General features: G+C 38.1%; 2 protein-coding genes across 2 annotated transcripts; one reads left to right on the top strand and one right to left on the bottom strand.

Moving 5' to 3' along the window:
• The first annotated feature begins 1,922 nt into the window (after positions 1-1,922).
• LOC6051632 (Hermansky-Pudlak syndrome 1 protein homolog) lies at positions 1,923-10,677 on the top strand. Its single transcript, XM_038256950.1, has 7 exons — positions 1,923-2,149; positions 2,208-2,351; positions 5,790-5,902; positions 5,965-6,882; positions 6,974-7,088; positions 9,885-10,093; positions 10,157-10,677. The coding sequence occupies exons 1-7, from the start codon at positions 2,027-2,029 to the stop codon at positions 10,332-10,334; spliced, it is 1,800 nt and encodes a 599-aa protein (XP_038112878.1). The 5' UTR covers positions 1,923-2,026; the 3' UTR covers positions 10,335-10,677.
• Positions 10,678-15,767: 5,090 nt separating this feature from the next.
• On the bottom strand, positions 15,768-22,496 carry LOC6040778. Its single transcript, XM_001850071.2, has 4 exons — positions 22,161-22,496; positions 21,403-22,065; positions 16,361-16,668; positions 15,768-16,299 (listed from the first exon to the last, which is right to left on the bottom strand). The coding sequence occupies exons 1-4, from the start codon at positions 22,444-22,446 to the stop codon at positions 15,820-15,822; spliced, it is 1,737 nt and encodes a 578-aa protein (XP_001850123.1). The 5' UTR covers positions 22,447-22,496; the 3' UTR covers positions 15,768-15,819.
• Between the last annotated feature and the right edge of the window lie 132 nt (positions 22,497-22,628).

Here is a 22,628-nt window from a genome sequence, read left to right as displayed (position 1 = left end):
GGGAGAGTTGGTAGGGAGTCCCTACTAGGGGCATCAAAAGCTATACTTCTACGGTATTAGTTTCATAAAATAATAAAATATGAATTTTGTAAAGTCAATAATGTGAAAATGCAATTTTCCCCAAAGTTATTTTCCATGCAAAATTCATGCGCTTCACGCCAATCGTGGGCTTAACCAACCGCTCTCAGTTTTGAGAGGTTGTTTGGAACCCTAAAAGTGATTAAAAAATGGTGTTGCTGATTGATTTTTTATAATTTTCAATGCACCGCAGTTTTGAGATCTGGCAAACCAATTAGAAATATCTTCTAGGTATGTTCTTACACTTTTTTACAGCTTCATATCATGCGACTTATCATTTGACTGGATTTATGGACTCCGACTGTTAACCCACCACACTTGTAAGAGTTTCTTTCTAACAGCAGTATGTTTGAGGCAAGAAGTAATAATGGCTTATCAATTCAAATCATAGTTTTCAAAATATTTAGATTCATATTTCAAAATTCATAAATTGCTATGTACTTGATTTATTGCATCTTTCCCCCCATATTCCATATCGGTGATATTTTTTTTCCAAATGAGACCCCAAGTGTTATTCAAGCTGTACGTTCTTGCATACAAATCGCGCGCACGCTTGCACCGTCGTTCACTGATAAGAACAAAGCACTATTCTATCGTTTAGCTGTCGTCGCGACGCTCTATAGTCGCTCTGGCACATGTTTACGAATGTGATGTATGCAGCACAGAAATAAGGGGACGCGAAAGGTAATAAAAATACTCTCTCTCTCCTTGCTCGTTGGGTGGTTAAGAACGCCTGATTAGGAGGACGACCAACTGTGAGGATGTATTGGTGAACGATGTCAAGAGCAGTTTGTGTCCTTTGCTGACGACGACGCTTGGTGTAGACGACGTCGGTTTCACAGTGTGGTTAAGGGTGTCACCCTCGTTCTTCCGAATCTCGGCAATCTCGCGGTGAATCTTCTTTATGTGTCCCTCCAACTCCCACAGTGCGTCCTTCTTCACCTTCAAATCATGGGCGGCCTTTTTCTGGCGCTCGTAGCTCTCCTCCAGCACCGACTCCAACTCGGACTCGCGCTTCGAGTGAACTCCGTTTTCCTCGCAGTCCAGCTCTCTGCGCGAGAAGCTAGTGTCCGAGATCAAAGAAAACATTCGCGCGCTCAACCTGCTCAAGGACTTTGACGGATCTACAGCCTCAAAGTGCTCGAATCTGAAAGAATCTCGTTCCCCCTTCTGCTCTTTTCCAGGTCGGTAATAAATCGTCATCGCCGCCGTTTGTGGTACAGATTGTCAAGTCAAACAGATTGGCCTCCGCGAAGAAACTCTTGCCGCAGCCGCGATCACACCCGAACGAACGAATCGGTTTGGCGCGAACCGAGCGCGATGGTTTTGGGGCGACGACCCGCTCCGGCGGAATGTCCAGCGGGGCTTCCACCTTGATGTCTTCCGGTGACAGCAGCGTGGAGGTGGAGGGGTCGATATCTCAGCAACTAATGGTCCGATTTACAATGTTAAAACACGAAACATTCGTGAAATTTTCCGATCTTTTCGAAAGCCAATGAGATGAAACAAGCAAATGAGGTGAAACAAGCAAATGAGGTGAAACAAGCAAATGAGGTGAAACAAGCAAATGAGGTGAAACAAGCAAATGAGGTGAAACAAGCCAATGAGGTGAAACAAGCCAATGAGGTGAAACAAGCCAATGAGGTGAAACAAGCAAATGAGGTGAAACAAGCAAATGAGGTGAAACAAGCCAATGAGGTGAAACAAGCAAATGAGGTGAAACAAGCCAATGAGGTGAAAGGTGGCTAAAAATTCTTTGTGAAACAGTACACTCAGAAAAAAGTACTGGCTCTCTCTGGCCGAGTATCAGCGCAAACGTGAACTAGAGCTAGACGAAGGAGGTGGCAGTCGAAGGGAGTGTTCTGCTGCGATTATATATTTTTGTGGAAATTTTACTACAACTTTATATCAAAAGTGCCACAAGTTTTTGGTAGTGAAACGCTTCACGATGGAGGGTGTGCTCATCTTTGACCAGAGCAATGATTTGATCTACCAAAATTTTAATGATGCAATGCGTGCCAAAATGAGCAGACATGCTATCGATCTCGGACTAATGGAGGACGATAAGAGGGTAAGTAAACAGAGAGAATGTTAAACAATCCTTGAACATGATTTATTGCTGTTTGTAGGACTCGCGCAAGGACCTGGACGCGAACGTGCTGATCCAGATCTTCAGCCCGCTGGTGGCCTCGCAGCGAATTATGATGTGCCAATTTGATAATGCGTACACGTCGGTGCAGATGGAGAACAACCTGAACCTGGTGTTCGATGAGGTACGGCAAGGGTGTGGGCTTTAGAATGGGTGCTTCGGAGCAGCCTTAGCAATGCACTTAGCTACAAAGTCTTTTGGTAGCCGAGGATGCTTGTGGCTGAGGAACCGGCTTCTTTTTAGTTAGTTAAATTACACTGTGTGACAAAATTCATGGAGACGTTTGTTTGTTCTCTCCAAGTAAATATTGCATGCACCAACGGCAAATCACCCTGATTTTTATTGTGTGTGACACCCCATGAATGTGCCCACAGTGTCATGTACTTTTATATATTTTTGTTGTCTGGTGTTATTTTTGCTTCTGGCTTAGCCGACCCATGTGGGATAAGGTTACACTTGATTTTAAGGAAAACAAGCTTGGTTCGCTTTTTCCAAATTTATGTTTGTAGATCATAAAAAACTGTGAAATTCTTCACAAATTTATGAGATTTTTTTTTAATGTTTGATTTATTTTAAATAATGTTTTAGATATCTTTTACTCGCTTAAAGTTGAATTCCCCAAACCCTTATTTAGAGATTTTTGAATTTTCTTAGAAGATCAAAATAGGACACAAAGTGTTGTAAGAAACGCCAAAATACGCGACTTCCGAAAGGTTCAGCATCAGTGCAAATTTTTAGCGAGGTTGGCAGAGATTAACCCATTGATACATGATCCTACACGGTGTGTTTATTAGAACAAAATAATGATAACAAATTCGGTATGTCTAATATTTGGCACCGTGAAAGAAGGGCTCTTCCCGACATACCGGTATACCGGTATACCGAAATATTTCATCGGGGGGGTCTAGAGCCCCTTTTTTTAAAGATTATTTTTCGATTTTATGGAATGTTTGTTCAAAAAAGTCACAGAAAATCGGTGCATTCATTCACTCAAACTTCTTATGAATAAGCCTTGGGGACTCTAACCAACAGCCATTCCAGATATACAGATGAATCTGTATTTTACAGATTTTTCGGTCCCAAAAATCACAAGAATCTGTAAAAATAGATTTTTTTTAAATGATTATATTGAAAAAAATCAACAATTTAATAATTGAATTATGCTTAAATATGTTTAAAAAGCTGAAATCTGCTGTTAAACCTTTTTAGATTTCTTCTATGGCTACGAATTCGACATGAAGCAGATAACATACAGATTTATTTTAAACAAAATACAGATCTCCCATAAAATAATCTGGCATCGTTGCTAACCAACTATATTTGACCCATATTATGATATGGTATATGTGAGCGTGACATTTTGGTCAAGTAGGTTTCCCATACTGATGAGCTAAATATTTCATGGTGTAATATTACACATAATTTCATAAAATAAAGCAAAATTTATTTTACACCCAGGCCTTTTACACGCAGCTGGATTACTACTTTTTTAGCTGTGTATATTTGGTTAGAGTCCCAAAGGCATATTCGTAAGAAATTTGAGTGATATCAACATGAATGCACCGGTTTTTTGTGTGATTTTTTTTTGAACAAATATCCCATAAAATTAAAAAATAATCTTCAAAAAAAATTGCTTCAGACCTCCCGACGAAATATTTCGATATACCCCGCAAAATGTCGGGAAAGAGCCCTTCTTTGACAGTGCCAAATATAAGACATACAAAAATTTTTCTCAGACGGTCCCGGTGGCATTTTTCGAGACGAGATTTGTCTGAACACGCCTTCCGTCGGATGGGGAAGTAAATGTTGGCCCCGGTCTAACCTAAAGGGTTAGGTCGATAGCTCAGTCCAGGTGTAGGAGTCGTCTTCCTGGGTCCTGCCTCGGTGGAGTCGCTAGTAGGCAGATGGACTCACAATCCAAAGGTCGTCAGTTCGAATCCCAGGGTGGATGGAGGCTAAGAGGTTTGCAATTGCCTCAACAATCAAGCCTTCGGACACTTAGTTTCGAGTAGGAATCTCGCAATCGAGAACGCCAAGGTAATGCTGTAGAGCGAATAATTTGATTTGGCTTTGAGCATTATATTTCCAGTGAGAATCTCACTTTTGGGAATATTTTGATGGAAGAAGCGCACCGTGCAGCCCAAACCGTAAGAAAATAGGGTTTTCCATGCATTCTTCGATTTTCCGTACAAACTTCTCCTTAGTGTATCAATGGGTAAATGTTGACCGATTTTGCTCATATTTGGCCCAGAGTTCTAAAATAGCTCAGCTGTGGAGTAGCGTGGCTCACGGATATATGAAAAAGACAAAAGTGTTCAATTTCGAACGCCTCGACCGAAATTTTGTAGCATTATAACCGCAGAAGCTAGCCTGAAATTTTGAGCGCATTTTGTTAATGTTTAGTTGTTTCACTCTTAATCTGAAGTTATAAAGAAATTTCAATAAATTTAATTTATTTATTTTCAACTTTTTAACTCTTCTTCGAGAAAGTTTTCCTATGCCGTATGATTTTTTTTCAGAATAGAGGTTTTCATAGGTTTTGATCCGGGAAACAACTTTGTAGAACATCGCAAAGCGCTAGGAATTAATCCCGGAAAGATACAGACAAATTTTTAGAGAACGTTGAATTTTGTTTCCGTACTCCAAAAAATATCCTGTATCTTTTCGGGATCAATTACTAGCGCTTTGCGATGTTCTACAAAGTTGTTCCCCGGATCAAACACTATAAGAAACCTGAGAATAGGAAATTTTGATTGGGTTTTGGGAAACTTTCTCTATGAAGAGGTTAAAAGTGAAAATTTCCCATAGTAAATTTTTAGAAGTTCCATACTAACTTCAGGTCAATGGTGGAAGTACTAAACCTTAACCAAATACGCTCAAAATTTCAGGTTATGTTCTGGGGCCATATTGCTACAAAATTCCGGTCGAGGCGTTCGAAATTGAACACTTTTGTCTTTTTCATATATCCGTGAGCCACGCTACTGTGGAGCGAAGTTTTGAGAAAAAGTCCCATATTCTGGGGTACATTACACATTGTAACAGTCATGCTACTGTACAAAATAATATGAATATATAAATATATTCATGAAAACATTATTTTTTCTAAAGAATTTCGTCTATTTTTGATATGTGGTCCTAACATTCAAAACAAAACATAGAAGCACTCTATTTTATAAAAAAAATGTTATTCAATGCATACTTAATAGTTTTCAATGGATTGTACAAGTTTCTGTTTAGCAATATTTTTGCCTTATGATTTTTCAAAGAAATTTTAAAAGGAAGGATCAAAACTAGAAATAAAATTTAAAATTGCAGAATACATGAACTTTTCTAAAAAATATAGCACAAAGTGCTACTCACATAAAAATAAAGGAGGGTTAGTACCTAAGAACTGTTCAAACATGCATAACTCAGGCCGTTGCCAATGTTGTAACACTCTCCATAGAGATTGAACCGGAAAATAAAATAAATTTGGCTTAGAAATTTCAAAAACTTGTTGCAAACATTAAAAAAGAAACAATCGACTGACAACATTAATTTAAAAAAACGATTTTCTTTTCAGTTTTTGGGATATTTATTCATAGAGATAAGCAACAAGGAAGTAGACCAGGTGAGACGGGAGATCGGCGTATGCATTTGCCTTCTCAAGCACATTTGTGGGCCAAATTTACACATGTGAGTAATTATTCCTGGCGAACCCAAAACTCCAAAATATATGTGATTTATCCTTCTTTCAGAATCAAAAATGATACGAAAATGTCACTCCTCCTGACCAACCTAATAACCACCTACCGAAGGCTGTACAAGGCAAACCAGGGCATCCTGGTGGAGGCAATCGAGCAACTTCTCGTGAACGCCGACGTAAAAAACACCGTCGTTTCCGCCCTTCAAGGCGCAACGGAAAAGCTGAAGCAGGACCCCCACTCCCAGCGTAGTCACTCGATCATGTTCGTCGGCAACAAGTTTCTGTCGCTGTACAGCAGCAAACAGGCCCAGGAACTATCCCCAGCGGACATGCTGTTCCTGAACATCTTCTGCCAAACGTTGGACCGCGGGGAACACTCGAAGCGGATCGAATCGCACGTGGTCTTCCTGCAGGGATGCGTCGGTCAGACCACTTCCGGTTGCATTCCCCACATCGTGCACGTGTCGAAGCTGTTTGACGACGTGTTTCTGGTGCTGCTGATCGAGCATGGGAACATTGCGCTGTCGGGCAATCTGTACGATGTGTTTTTCGCACTGCAAAAGATCCAAAACATGCAAATGCAGATGGATGTGGAAAATCTGCGGCCGGCTTTCGACAGCCTGGAGACGTACGTGAAGCACACGATGGATTCACTGAAGAAGCTCAAGCACAACACGACGGAAGCGGATGAAGCGGTGCGGAATTTTACCCTCCGGTGGGAAAATCTGAGGAAGCGGTACGTTGAGTACTTCAAGAACAGCGACGGTGCGCTGATTGTCACGATCGAGTCCAACATGCCGATGTTTGTGGATGCGGTCAAGGAGGTGTTCAAGCTGCTGTGCGCCGAGTGTAGCACCCTGGAACATGGGTTGCAGCGGGTGTCGGACATTGCGGACATGGTCGAGGGGCGGCTTACGGAGGTGTTTAACTTTTTGCAGGTCAAATCGCAGAAGAACTTCAGCATGGGATCATATCCTTTTCAAAAATATATTTTTATTAATCTTAACACTGTTTGAAAACTATATTGCAATTAATTTTCCTCAACTTAATAAAAATATTACGTATTTGGAAGACTTTCCAGGATTGGTTCATTTTATACACATAGACAGGAACAACGGAAGGATTGTGGCACCAGGGCTGGACCATGAACATCCGGATGATGTGCTAAAGGAACGGGTAGGTTGCCCTTTTTTTTTCTAAGTAAACTAATAATGCAGGTAATAACAAATTCGCATCGGCAACCCAAATTTAAACACAATTGTGTTGTGAAGACTATGGCTTGTTATTTAAATTTTGCCTTCCTCACTGAGGTAAGGCTATAATCCTGCTCTAAAATTGAACTTTTTATTTTAAGCTCGAAAACTCACCTTGATGTATACATATCGACTCAGAATCGAAAACTGAACAAATGTCTGTGTGTATGTGTGTGTGTATGTGTGTGTGTATGTGACCAATAATGTCACTCAGTTTTCTCAGCACTGGCTGAACCGATTTTGACCAAACCAGTCGCATTCGACTTGGTTTAGGGTCCCATACGGTGCTATTGAATTGTTTAAAGTTTCGATAAGTAGTTCAAAAGTTATGTATAAAAATGTGTTTTCGCATATTTTCGGAAGATGAATAAATGGAAGTAAACTAAACCAAACATCATCATGTTATACATCGTTATTTAGGTAATTGAAAGACCTTTCCAACGAGTCCGCAACATTGAAGATCTGGCAACCCTGTCTCGAGTTCTGACCACTTAAGTGATATTTATGTACTTTTTTGAAGCCGGATCTCACTTAAATGTATGTAAACAATGTCCGGATCCACCATCCGACCCATCGTTGATTAGGTAATCGAAAGACCTTTCCAACGAGTCCACAACATTGAAGATCTGGCAACCCTGTCTCGGGTTCTGACCACTTAAGTGATATTTATGTACTTTTTTGAAGCCGGATCTCACTTAAATGTATGTAAACTATGTCCGGATCCATCATCCGACCCATCGTTGGTTAGGTAACCAAAGACTTTTCCAACGAGTCCACAACATTGAAGATCTGGCAACCCTGTCTCGAGTTCTGACCACTTAAGTGATATTTATGTACTTTTTTGAAGCCGGATCTCACTTAAATGTATGTAAACGATGTCCGGATCCATCATCCGACCCATCGTTGGTTAGGTAATCGAAAGACCTTTCCAACGAGTCCACAACATTGAAGATCTGGCAACCCTGTCTTGAGTTCTGAACACTTAAGTGATATTTATGTACTTTTTTGAAGCCGGATCTCACTTAAATGTATGTAAACAATGTCCGGATCCACCATCCGACCCATCGTTGATTAGGTAATCGAAAGACCTTTCCAACGAGTCCACAACATTGAAGATCTGGCAACCCTGTCTCGAGTTCTGACCACTTAAGTGATATTTATGTACTTTTTTGAAGCCGGATCTCACTTAAATGTATGTAAACTATGTCCGGATCCATCATCCGACCCATCGTTGGTTAGGTAACCAAAGACTTTTCCAACGAGTCCACAACATTGAAGATCTGGCAACCCTGTCTCGAGTTCTGACCACTTAAGTGATATTTATGTACTTTTTTGAAGCCGGATCTCACTTAAATGTATGTAAACGATGTCCGGATCCATCATCCGACCCATCGTTGGTTAGGTAATCGAAAGACCTTTCCAACGAGTCCACAACATTGAAGATCTGGCAACCCTGTCTCGAGTTCTGACCACTTAAGTGATATTTATGTACTTTTTTGAAGCCGGATCTCACTTAAATGTATGTAAACGATGTCCGGATCCATCATCCGACCCATCGTTGGTTAGGTAATCGAAAGACCTTTCCAACGAGTCCACAACATTGAAGATCTGGCAACCCTGTCTCGAGTTCTGACCACTTAAGTGATATTTATGTACTTTTTTGAAGCCGGATCTCACTTAAATGTATGTAAACGATGTCCGGATCCATCATCCGACCCATCGTTGGTTAGGTAATCGAAAGACCTTTCCAACGAGTCCACAACATTGAAGATCTGGCAACCCTGTCTCGAGTTCTGACCACTTATGAGCCCTTGAGTGATATGTATGTTTTTTTGGATCAAATTTGTGTCCAAATCCATCATATTACATATCACTCATTGTTGGAAAAGAGTGAGGAAGGCACCAACCACATAGGTGGATTAAGTTAGTTTTTATATTTTTCCCCCCTTGACCTCGGCCAGGGCCGAGGGACAAAAACTTTTTTAAATATTTGCATCGGCCTAAACGGTTAATTGACAAAATACATGACTCATAACTCCACTCAAAGGGTGTTTTCGGAATAGCAAAAAAAAAGTTGTATGAAACTTGTTGCAAAACTTGCAGCAGCCTATCCCACTCAACGTGAACTGTCCCTAGAGCAAGTGGAATAGACTGTTTGTTTACATCCATGGTTCCACCTTTTTGAAAAGTTACTAAAGAATTTAAAGCAAGCCTGAAATGAAAATTACATCAAATTTTCTACACAACTAGACAATTAAACCCGGACATTTTCTAGAATTGAAGTTACGTAAAATCACAATAGCCTTCAGTTGACCAGCAATAAATAAAGTGAGAATCCCCTCCTCCGGCACCGCACATTAGTACTAATCATTCATCATAATATAACGGTCACACCCGTTTGCAGCACGTGCATCTCTGTTTGGAATAATAATTACTCGAGAAAACACATGCTGCTGCACACGTCAGTTCGGCAAAAGCTTCGCGTGTGTTTTCCAACAATCGTTGTTATTGATGTCATCAGAACGCCTTGGATCATCATCTCGGCACCCCTGAAAGTGACCCCTCTCCGTTGGGGTACGCATCATCGCTGATACTGAACAAACGTTTTTGTGAATGAAGTTGAATTCCCTTATCAGCATTAGACGAAAAACGATGCCACTGCTGGGCAATGACTTGGCAATCAAATGACTCGCTCTCTCTCTCTCTATTTGTGTTACAGATTTGGTCAATGGTCGAGCTGTCCCGAACGTATCTGCACAAGGGTCACACGTCAATGATCTGGAAGGACACTACGTTCAGCTACGGTTACTTCCTCTGGTTCGAGGACGTCAACGGGACGGCGTTGAATCCGAAAGAGTTGCCAGATTCTACGACCAGCTCGTCGAAGCCGTCACTGATTGCCGGCATTTTGGCCGGCGACTACTATCAGTAAGTGTTTTCGGCGATTAGAATGTTGTAGAAATTATTAATTTTACTTTTTATGTCTTGCAGCCGAATGATCGAGCAAGGTTTCCCGAGGTCGGCCCCGAGCAAAATTCGCTGCTATGAACTGTTCTGCGTTCACATAGGACTGGTCACGCCGACGAACGTGCTGGAACACTGTCGGAGGCTGTCGGTCACGATCAACGACGTGACGGGCTGCGTGGGGAATCCTATCGATTTGTTGTAGAGTGGTTTACGACTGTAGAGTTAGTGGTTTTAATTTAGCAGAAATAAGCTCGATTTTAGCAATATCAACACCATTAATTTAGTTGTTGATTTTTTATAGTCTCTGTCAGGTTTTAGGCCCTAACAATCAAAATCTCTCAACTATATCTTTAATTTAAACATTCCAACAACATTCCTTTGCGTCTACTTTAGTTGATCAAGTACTTAATACGAGCATGATTGTGAATCATAACCGATTGGATTACGTTGTATTCGTTGAAATGTGATATTATCAATTGATCCTTCTCGATGTTCTTAACGGTAAAACATATTATCAAATAAATGCGTAGCTAAACACCGTCAAATTTGTTTAACCATACCCCGCAACCGGATGACATTCGAACAAAGTCACACGAGGCCTGGCACACATTATCTGGCGCGGAAATGGACTCTCAAGTGCCTCTGTAATCAGGCCCCATTTATCAGCAGCACTAATCGCAGTGTTATAATTTTAATAATCCTCCGGGAAAGGGCCATCCCCATTCCCGCAAGTGCAACAAACCACTTAAAGTGCGCATTTCTACGTTGAATTGCATTGTTTCAAGGTGGAAAATAGTGTCATAAATCACCTGCTGCTGCTGCCAGTTTTATTGGAGAGCCTAATCCGATCCGATAGTCCACGGGCAGCACATCCGTGTGACAGATGAGCGTAGCTTTCTTTCAGAGTTGTAAATCGTTGGAGATGTTTGTTTGGATCGGTCTAGATTACAAACGATGATTAGTTGCAGTTTAAGTTGTAATAAACGAGGGTTAAAGATAGGGATTAGTTTTGATTGCGTTGTATAATTGATAAGATTGCTTCAATAATTCATCGAAGAAATTGCGCATGGAAATCTCTAACGAAAAAAACGCTTTGGCTAATTTCAATAATTCTGGAGTTTTTTTTTTGAAAAAGTCCAATAAACCAAAATGTCAGTTTTTGCTTTTTCGGTGTGTATTTTAATAATCCTGACTCAAGGCGGTTTCAAAAACACCCAAAAAGCAAAAACTGGAAATTTGGTTTATTGGGCCTTTAAAAAAAACTCCAGAATTACAAACGGCGATTTCACCTCAAACCAGCTGGATCCAGAAAAAAAACAAATTAGAAAAAGGACGACTGAACCAACTCTCGTTAAAAAAGAAAAGGTGCTAAGTTGGGTTTGTAATGAAAAGTACTAGGATTTTTTGACAACATAACTGAGTACACTTACAGATCAAATGAAAACATTGTTTGCTGATTTGAAGATCTCGGGACCAAAGAGCTCTCAGCAGAATTTTTTTTTTCTATGATTTTAAAAGATGTTTGATCTAACATATCCAAAAATGATGAACATCTATTTACAGGATTCTGAGACATGACTTTCTTAAAAAAATAAATTGACGGAGTGTGGTACATTAATGAAACATAGCACCATGCGTCACCGACAAAATGTACTTGGAACTCATTTGGATGGGGAAGCATGGTACAATATAGCATTTCCATTCGAGCAGTTTTTGCTTTTTTCTACAATGTATTTCTTATGGAGCGAACTGTCAAAAACTGCTCGACTGCAGGTGCTCCATTGATATATCGAAATGCGATAATTTTTTTGTCTTCCTCACTGAGGTAAGGCTATAATCCTGCTCTAAAAATGAACTTTGTATAAAAACGTCGTAGACCCACCTTCATGTGTACATATCGACTCAGAATCGAAAACTGAACAAATGTCTGTGTGTATGTGTGTGTATGTAAGTATGTGACCAACAAACTAGCTCATGTTTCTCGGCACTGGCTGAACCGATTTGACCCGAACCTGTTGCATTCGACTTGGTTTAGGGTCCCATAGATCGAGTTTTATACAGATTGAAGTTTTGATAAGTAGTTCAAAAGTTATGTATAAAAATGTGTTTTTACATATATCCGGAACTCACTTAAATGTATGTAAACTATGTCCAGGTCCATCATCCGACCCATCGTTGGTCAGGTTATCAAAAGACCTTTCCAACGAGCCCAAAACATTGAAGATCTAGCAACGCTGTCTCGAGATATGGCCACTTAAGTGATATTGATGTACTTTTTGGAAGCCGGATCTCACTTAAATGTATGGAAACTATGTCCGGATCCACCATCCGACCCATCGTTGGTTAGGTTATCAAAAGACCTTTCCAACGAGCCCAAAACATTGAAGATCTGGCAACCCTGTCTCGAGATATGGCCACTAAAGTGATATTGATGTACTTTTTGGATGCCGGATCTCACTTAAATGTATGGAAACTATGTTCGGATCCACCATCCGACCCATCGTTGGTTACGTTATCAAAAGACCTTTCCAACGAGTCCAAAACATTGAAGATCTGGCAATCCTGTTTCGAGATATGGCCACTTAAATGATATTTATGTACTTTTTTTATTCTGGATCTAAATAATAGATGAAATTTGTGTACAGCCATTGTTGCACCCAAACGTCGGTCGCATGATTGTGATGCATGGCGGCATGAAAGTATATCAGAATCTGCATGAAAACTGTCCTCATGCATTTTTTGCGATATAGGGGTATGACATTTTTGCCCGTTACCGACAATTATCGACATTGCCGACGGCTTTATGGTTGTATTACACCAACATATTCTTCTCTCTGGAGTGTTGCTCGGGGACGGGCCAGCATTATATGTGTTAGTGAGAACTGCAAATCGCTGAAATTTTTACACGCAGGCAAAAATGACCTACGGGCTTGCTGCAAAAAATGTCATAAAATGTGACATTTTCTGCAGCAAATCAACTGTTGCAGATTTTGAGATATATTTTTCCTTTGGTTTTGTAATGAGTGAAGAAGGCCCCAACCACATAGGTGGATTAGGTTAGTTTTTTGCAATTCCGCTGTAAAATTGTCAACTTTTCCTGTCCTTCTAGAGAAACGAAACGACCTACTTTTCCCTACCAAAAACAATAGAATGGAAAATTAATACCTTTCAATACCAGTGCTGAAAAGTTCTACTTTTCAGCACCGAAATGAGTGCTGAAAAGTTGAATTTTTTAAAACTTATGTCGAAAAGAAACATTTTTTAATATTGGATAAATGTATAACTCGTGCTGAAAAAATCAGCTTTTTGCAACTTGTTGCACAAACGACTTGTTCTTGCATCATCACCAAAAATAGCAGTGCAGAATAGTTCGTTCTGAGTGAGGATTTGAGTGCAAAAAAGGTCAAATGTTTCTTGATTTGGTTCATGAGTTGACCAAACATACGGACCCTAAACTGAACAATCTTTCAGAGAAAAGTGTTTTTCAGATTTGCAAAAAAATGGTATGAAACTCGCTTTGCTTTGCTATGAGACGGTGATTTTAGCGGATTGCAGACTGGATTTCGCCATGTGATGTGATGATTGTCTAAGCCCAAGTTGCATAGGAATTGATAAATTAGAATAAAGTCAATTCCACCTGAACCAAATTCTCACCACCAAGACAGCCGTCCATTGCCGGCCGCTTTCCATCTCCACAAGGCACAAGGGACAGGGATTTGGAAGATAGTGTTGATACTACACTTTTTTTAAGGGCATAAGGGAGAATCTCCACGGTATCCCCAAGAATGATTCGTTTGGAGTTGGATGGTTTTTGGGAAGGTAAAAGGTCCAGGATACGCTCTAAGCAATCGTTGCGCCCATTTGTATAGTGTGTTTAAGGTTTATAGTAGGCAAGTAATCGGATGCTGCTGTCGAGACAATTCCCGTTTAGTTTTTAAATTTTAGTTTAACAGTTCAAGCGTGTAGCTGTGGATAGCTTGAACTATGTAAAATAATTAATAACTAATCGCGTTCGTTTTTAATATCTGTAATCAGGGTTGTAAAAATATCAAACTATCAATTATCTTCAGAGAGAATTATCACTCCATGAATACTGAGTCAAATATCAGCCCTACGAATTTTCATCACCAAAAATATCTCTCTACCCTCTAACAGAAAAATATAGTCTCTCTTTTTTGTCACGAGAGAGTTTTGATTGCTCCCTCTAATTTTTCATTTTGTCAGCCAAGAGAGTGAGAGAATTCAAATCCGATTGACCACAGAGTGCGTTCATTGAGAAACTCAAGAAATGAACTTTCTCATCCACCGACAGGGAGTAGACGACCTGTCAAACTCCATACAGTGAGAGCCTACCTCAACCGCAAGGAAATGTCAAACTGTTTTCCTTGATGTTTGTTAAGTTAACAAAACGTTTGAATGATATGTAATTTAGTTTTAAGGGTGACTCGCGAATTTAATTTACTGCTCCTGAAACCAACCACGGAACTGATAGACTGCTGGAGGTGGAGATGTGAAGCCAACTAGTTGTGGTAGATAAGCGAAAAAGTCGGCCAGTACCTGGATAACAGCAAGGTTTCGACCGTGCCGAGATTTTTCCTGATCAAGCTTATGGCGACACACTGCAGATTGTGCTGAAAAAAGATCAATAATCAATCCCACCATCGAACTATTGGGGGAGGCTGGCTACACGTTGCTCCTTCCGCTTTGTCCCCGCCTGTTTGGGAACCCATTTACCGACTGGGTGCGTGAAACGTGTTATCGAGCACAAGTAGTGATCGGTTAGAGTAGTCGAGACAGGCAAGAAAATGTCTCGGCCGTTAGCATTGCCAATCCGTTGGTTATGGTCCGCTGCACCTTCGGTTATCAACAACACAGCTCTGTGGAGAATGACGAGATTTGGTTCCTCCGCACAAAACTGCGACCATTCCGATTTAACCACCTATGTGGCAAGCGGTCTCACAAGCGATCTGCACCCTTACCAAAAATCATGACTTTTTGAGTTCCAAATCCCACTTTTCATACGAATTTTTCAGTTCAACCCATATAACCATTTTTATGGTTGTAGTACCTGAACTCAAAAAATCGTATGAAAAGTGGGATTTGGAACTCAAAAAGTCATGATTTTTTGGTAAGGGTGTGTACGTGTTGACACGAATGGTCAGCTGGCGTTGGGTCAAGTTACCAACTGTACCATAAAGCACGTACGACTAAAATCAGTCAAAATTCTCTAAAAATCTAAGGGCTTTTGTTAATTTGATTTGGTTAACCGCGGTGGATTTTCTTGAAATAATTCGAACTGTCAAAAATCCACCAAAACATCTACCACATTGATCACACAAAAAACTGTGGTAGAAAAGTATCCACCGGTAGATCCTTTGGTGGATTTTTGGCAGTTCGAATTATTTCAAGAAAATCCACCGCGGTTAACCAAATCAAATTAACAAAAGCCCTCTACTCTTTCGTTATAACGGTAAACAACCCCCTCCCCTTCCTCAGCCTCCACATTGAATGGCGAATTACTATCTGGACGACTTCTAAACCTGGTTATTCAATGAGTCTTCTATGAGCGGTACATTTTTGACCATGTTATCATTTGAGAGATTAATGGAGTTTCGAACATATTTTTATTGGCATGAGAATGTTTACAGATCAATAATCGTATAAAACGGAAACAGCGGAAGCAACAGTTACATTTCATCGCTCATCATTTGAACAATCGCTGGCAATAAATCCGGATTGAGCTTGAGGACCATTAAGTCCTGCACATGCGGGTCAGAGAGCTTCTGGCGCAGGTCGGTAACAACAAGCTTTAGTGCGCTGAAACATCTTTCTACATTAACTTGCGTTGATCCGGTGCTCAGGACGACTTTTGCCAGCCGGAACATTTCCGAATTTGAGACTTTCTTCGCCGTCCAGTACTTCATGATGTCAAATCGCGGTTTCTTGCACAGAAGCGGCTGAACGAATACGCGTTTTTGGAACTCGAGCTCCTTTATCCTTTGGAGTATGTGGTTGTTGGGACCAGGTGCCGGAATAGGATCTTCGTCTCCGTCGAACAATTCATCGAGGTATTCCTCAACAAAGTCACAGTTCTCAGTACTTTCCACGACCTCCAATTCAACACCCTCCAGTTCGTTCATGCGATCATAAAGCTTCAGCAAATAGCGCTGAAATTAGATAAAAGTTAAATTTATATATATATATATATTTTTTTTAAACTTTTAATACCTGCACGGCTTCCTTTTCTTTGGGTTTCAATCGATTCGCCCCAAGATAATTGAACCTTGGGTCGAAGTAAATCGCCGCCTTGAACTGCATTGTGTCAGTAAGGGTCTTCAAACGTGTATTCATCGCCACGTGCAGCTTTACGGCCATCTGGTTGTCCTTTAGCTTATTCAGCTCAGCCTGGCAAGCAATCCACAAAGCGTAGAACTCGGATAATGGCACGTGTTCATGTTGCAGCTCGACACTCAAGTAAAACACCGGACCAAGTGCCTCACAGGCCGAATCAATAAATCTCCAGTGTTTCGAAAAGCCTTAAAAAATAAACAGATATAATCAACTAATATCAAGTTTCTATGGAATTTCAAACTCCAAATTCAAAATTTCAAAACCAAATTCATAATTTCAAACACCAAAATTTTAATTTCAAACTCTAAATTACAAATTTCAAACTCCAAAATACAAACTCCAAATTTCAAACTCCAAACTCATAATTTCAAATTCCAAATATAAACCTCCTTACACGAAACTCAAAATTATATTTCAATTTCATAAATATTTCAATTTCTAATTTAAAATTTCAAATCGAATTTCAAATTTTGAATTCATATTTAAATTTCAAATTTCCATTTGAAATTTGAAATATGAAATTCAAATTTAAAGTTTGGTGTTTGGAGTTTTAAATTTGTTTAAAGTTTGGTGTTTGGAGTTTTCAATTTGGAATTTTAAATTTAGAGTTTGTATTTTGAAGTTTAAATTTTAATTTTAGAGTTTTTATTTTGAAATCTGAAATTTGGAATTAGTTAAAACTTGGCTTTTGTAGTTTGGAGTTTGAAATTTGGAATTTAGAGTTTGAAATTTAGAATTTGGAATTAGCTATTTGAAATCAAATTTTAAATTCATATTTAAATTTCAAATTTCCATTTCAAATTTCGAATTTATATTTAAATATCAAATTTTCATTTGAAATTTGAAATATGAAATTGAAATTAAAAGTTTAAAATTTCCAAATTTGGAATAAGGAATTAGGAGTTTTTAGTTTGGAGTTTGAAATTTGGAAATTTAAATTTGGAGTTTGTACTTTGAAGTCTAAATTTTAATTTTGGAGTTTGTATTTTGAAATTTGAAATTTTGAATTTGAAATTTCGAGATTAAATTTCAAAATTTGGAATTAGGAATCTGAAATTAGGAGTTTTTAGTTTGGAGTTTGAAATTTGGAAATTAAAATTTGGAGTTTGTAATTTGGAGTTTGAAATTTAGAATTTAGAGTTTGAAATTTAGAATTTGGAATTTTGAATTTGTTTGAATTTGAAATTATAAATTTAAATATGAAATTGAAATTGAATTTTATGTTTGTAGTTTGGAGTTTTTAGTTTGGATTTAGAAATTTGGAATTTGAAATTTGGAGTTTGTAGTTTAAAATTTTAAATTTGGAATTTGAGAGTTTGAAACTAGATATTTGAAATTTAAATATAGAAGTGAAATGGAATTTTAAGTTCGGTGTTTGGAGTTTTAAATTTGGAATTTGAGATTTGGAGTTTGGAGTTAGAATTTTGAAATTTAAAATTTATGTAGTTTGGAGTTTGAAATTTGGAATTTGAAATATGAGCAAATCTCTACCAAAACCGGAAATGGATTTTATTTGCATTTTTTTTATTTGGCTCAAACTTCGTGGGGCCTTCCCTATGACCAAAGAAGCTATTTTGTGGCATTGGTTCACCTATACAAGTCTCCATACAATTTTGGCTGCTGTCCATACAAAAATGGTACGTAAATATTTAACCAGCTTTAACTTTTGAGTGAATTTTCTGATCAAGTTGGTGTCTTCGGCAAAGTTGTAGATATTGCTGAGGACTATTGAGAAAAATATAGGTACACGAACAAAAATGCAGATTTTTTAATCAACTTTTTTTTGAAAAAAAAACTCAATTTCCCAAAATATATTTTTTTGATTTTCGAGATTTTAAGAAAGGTATAAGGGGACAAAAACCCGCAACTTTTGAGCCATAGAGAAACTTGGTCAAAAAATCTGCCGTCGAGCTATGATTTTTTGAAAAATAGTGATTTTTGGAAAAAATCGGGATTTCATGCAAAAACAAGTTTGAAGTAATTTTTTTAATGTAAAATTGTATTTCCATCCGAAAAGTTTTTTACAGATTTTTTGATAAAGGGCTCTGTTTTCAAGATATAGCCACCGAAAGTTTGATTTTAGCAAAATATTTGCAGTTTTTCGATTATTTTAAATAGTGACCATTTCTAGAAATTTTGTTTTTTGGTCCTCTGGTTTCTGAGATACAGCGGCCTTAAAAAATAAAAACAGGAACCAAACAACCCACCATTTTCTAATGTCGATATCTCTGCAACTAATGGTCCGATTTACAGTGTTAAAATATGAAACATTCGTAAAATTTGCCGATCTTTTCGAAAACAATATTTTCAAAAAAATTATATCAAGACTCACATTTCTAAAGGATCAAACATTCAATATTACGCCCTTTTAAAATGTTAGACTCGATTAAAAAAAATGAAAATATTTTTTTCGAAGAGATCGGAAAATTTCACGAATGTTTCATATTTTAACATTGTAAATCGGACCATTAGTTGCTGAGATATCGTCGTTAGAAAATGGTGGATTGTTTGGGTAAGACCTGGGTGATGAATAGAGAGAATGCGTAACGTTATTTTTGAATGATCCCACTTTGTTTACATCTGCAAAGTGGGATACTGTTCAAGCACAATCATGACTTTTTTTTTACTGGTAAATGAGCTGTTTTATAATCAGTTGTATGTGATTTATTTTCTCTAGTTTTTTACTTTTTTGCTGGAAAATTGTGTGTGCTTTCAGTTTCGATCGGTAAGAAGAGGTTTTTGTATTTTACGTGTGACGAAGAACTGCTGCGAGAGTGTCATTCTGCGATGTCGCAGATAAATTTCCTGGCTGATTTTGGAATCTTGCAGCACTTCCTGGTTAAGCGAAAAAACATCGCTTATTCTAGCAAAGCTGATCCTTTTTCTTTTTCACTAAACCAGCAGGTTTTTAAAAGGAATCAATCATTAAGACAGCTTCTAGATGGATATAACCGCATCGACTCCCTAAACAACTTTCATTCATAATTATCAAAAATGACGATCTGGCCTTCAACTTTCTTAAGATATCTTAAATTCAACTCCAGGTCCTTAAAAGCCACAAATTTTCATTCATGCAAGAAAAAAACAATAAAATAATTATAATGATCGATAACAATACTCTCTATTTTTGGCGAACAGTAAATTGGATCCACTTTGACAGTTCAAAATTGAGGCCGTTTTGCGAACCACTATTCAGCACCCAGGGTAAGACTTAGAAAACATCAATATTAATGTTTTTGAAAATTTGCATGGCAATATCTCAGCAACTAAGGGTCGTATCAACAAAGTTCAAAAAAACAAAATATGAGAATTTTCTCAGCTTTTCAAAAATATGTTTTTCAAAAGTGGGCAAACATGGGCACTAATTCTAAAAAAAAAATAACTGCGACTATTTGGAAAAAAGTTACCTAAAAATGGCTATAACTTGAAAACTGTGCACTTTATCAAAATTTCTTTAAGGTACATTATGATTGCAAATTTGATATTACATCGAAAAATGAAGTTGAAAAGAAAAATGCGACCAATTTTTCGATTTTTTTTAAATTGTATTGTTTCAAAAAATCAAAACTCGGTCAAAGATTTTTTTGCCCATTCTGGAAATTTCTGAAAAGTTGGCATTTGATGTCCTCTAAAACATATGAGAAAATAAAAAAAAAAATAAAAAATTGAGTTTTTTTTTTGCAAATCAAGTTTTAGTGACAAAAAGTGAAATTAAAAATCACAAAAAAAATTAATACCGTGTATCATTTTTTTCAGTGTAGTCCATATTCATACCTACAACTTTGTCTAAGACACCAAAGCGATCAAAAATTCCTTCAAAAGATACAGATTTTTAAATTTTCAATATCATTTTTGTATGGACAGCTGCCAATTTTGTATGGAAAATTATATGCACGAACTAATGATGCAAAATGGCTTCTTTGGGCATACCGAAGGCACCAAAAAAGTTTCAGCCGGATTAAAAAATACAAAAATTAAAATTAAAGAAAAATGACCGATTCCGTAGAGAACTGCTCATTTGTAGTTTGAAGTTTGAAATTTGAAATATAGAATTTATAATTAGGATTTTGTAGTTTGGAGTTTGAAATTTTGAATTTGGACTTTGAAACTTGAAATTTAAAAACTGAAAATTTAAATTGAATTTGAGTTTGTAGTTCGGAGTTTGAAATGTAGAATTTAAAATTTGGAGTTTGGAGTTTGAAATTTGGATTTTGTAGTTTGGATTTAGAAATTTGGAATTGGAAATTTTGAATTTCAAACTCCAAATTTTAAATTCCAAATTTCAAACTCCATATTTCAAATTCCAAAATTAAAATTACAAACTCAAAATTTTATTTTAATTTAATTTTCAAATTTCAAACTCCAATCTCTAAATTTTAAATATTAAGTCTTAAATAATATTTAAAATTTAGAGATTGGAGTTTGAAATTTGAAAATTAAATTAAAATAAAATTTTGAGTAGTTTGAAATATGTAGGAATTTAAAATTTGGAGTTTGAAATTTGGAATTTTAAATTTAGAGTTTGTATTTTGTATTTTGAAGTTTGAAATTTGAGATTTGAATTTTGAAGTTTGTACTTTGGAATATGAAATTTGAAATTTTGAATTTGAAATTTTGAGTTTAAATTTCAAATTTGGAATTAAGAATTTGATATTTGGAGTTTGAATTTTCAAATTTGAAATTGAGAGTTTGAAATTTTGAGTTTGGAGTTTGAAATTTGGAATATGAGATTTGTAATTTGAATTAGAAATTTAGAATTCAGAATTTAGAATTTATTATTTGAATTTTGTTGTTGAAATTTTGTGATTGTAATTTGAAATTTGGGATTTAAAAATTTGTATTGTAGAGTTTGAATATTGAAGTTTTGAATGTGAAATTTGAAATTTGGAATCTTGAATTTGTAATTTGTGTACACTTACACAGCTCGTTGAAGGAATCCTCCAGAATCCGGTAGTTGGTCCGCTGATCCTTTAATGATTTCATCATTAGGTAGACAGCGTTCCAGCGGGTGGCATTGCAGATTGGCGCGTAAAAGGTATTGTTCTCCATGAAAGCCTGCTTGTACTTCACAAGTCTTGTCTTCTTCACCAAACTCTTGATTGCTTCGATACGTTTTGTGTGGCTTTTCAGAACGTCCCACACCGCCAGCTGGGAAGTGTGTGCTGCGCAGCGTGTACCCTTAAATTCAAACTCTCCTGGTGACGACTCTTCGCTTGTCTCTTCTTCCCACGACTCATCCACGTCTGTATCTTCAGCTTCCTCTTCCGGTTCAGAATCCTCCATGTCCAGCATTTGTTCGAGGCGAGCTTCGGTCACCGTCTGCAATACAGCATCTACGGCTCGGGTCTCCGCCGCCATGAGTGTTGAGCTGGAACTCTGGTTGGCTGAATCAGCGTTCTCGCGATCGGGGTTCCTCAACAGCATGCTACCGAGTTGACGAATCGATGCCTGCATATTGGGACCGTTATCTGCAATTACCACGTACAGCTGGCCAGACAGCATTTTATATCTTCCCATAGCTTCTGTCTGCATCGTGTCCTTGAGATGATCAGCTGTTTGGCTCTTGACCATTTCCTTCACGGCTGTTAAGAGAAGAAAAGTTGTGTAAAATTCTTTATTTTTAAGGGAGTTTAAGATTGCTGCTATCTGCATCGTTCATAAGGCCTCATTAACTTACCCAGACAACGCGACACAGGTCCACCTTTCTTGTCCGAGAAGTAGGTTGCGTAAATCCCGAACACGTGTCGGTTGCGGCGGGAAGCGCTGTCGATCTCCAAAGTGATCATTTTTTTAGCCATCTCATCCGTAATGATCTTCCTTGCTAGTTCAGCAGCATGCTCTACGAGCTCAGTCAGTTTCTGTCGATTCACGGTTAGACCGACTGCGTCCCACGTTGGCTTGACCAGATTCTCGAATCCAGCGTAATTTGGGAACGAGAGTGGCAGCGCATGAATCGTAGCCATTTGAAGTGTTCCCAGCAGCACTTTTCTTCTGTCCGTGTAAACAAGCAATGGACGCTCCTTTTTCACTTTTTTAACCGGAACCGGTCCGACGCCGGCGCCATTTCCGGCATGGGAACAGCACCCGCGCTGGCGCTTGTACCTGGCACTTGTACGTCACCGACCGTACTTCCGTCAGTGCTTGC

This window comes from Culex quinquefasciatus, chromosome 2 (assembly GCF_015732765.1).
Source record: "Culex quinquefasciatus strain JHB chromosome 2, VPISU_Cqui_1.0_pri_paternal, whole genome shotgun sequence".
Taxonomy (NCBI): Eukaryota; Metazoa; Arthropoda; class Insecta; order Diptera; family Culicidae; genus Culex; species Culex quinquefasciatus.
This window is presented reverse-complemented; position numbering and strand designations above follow the sequence as displayed.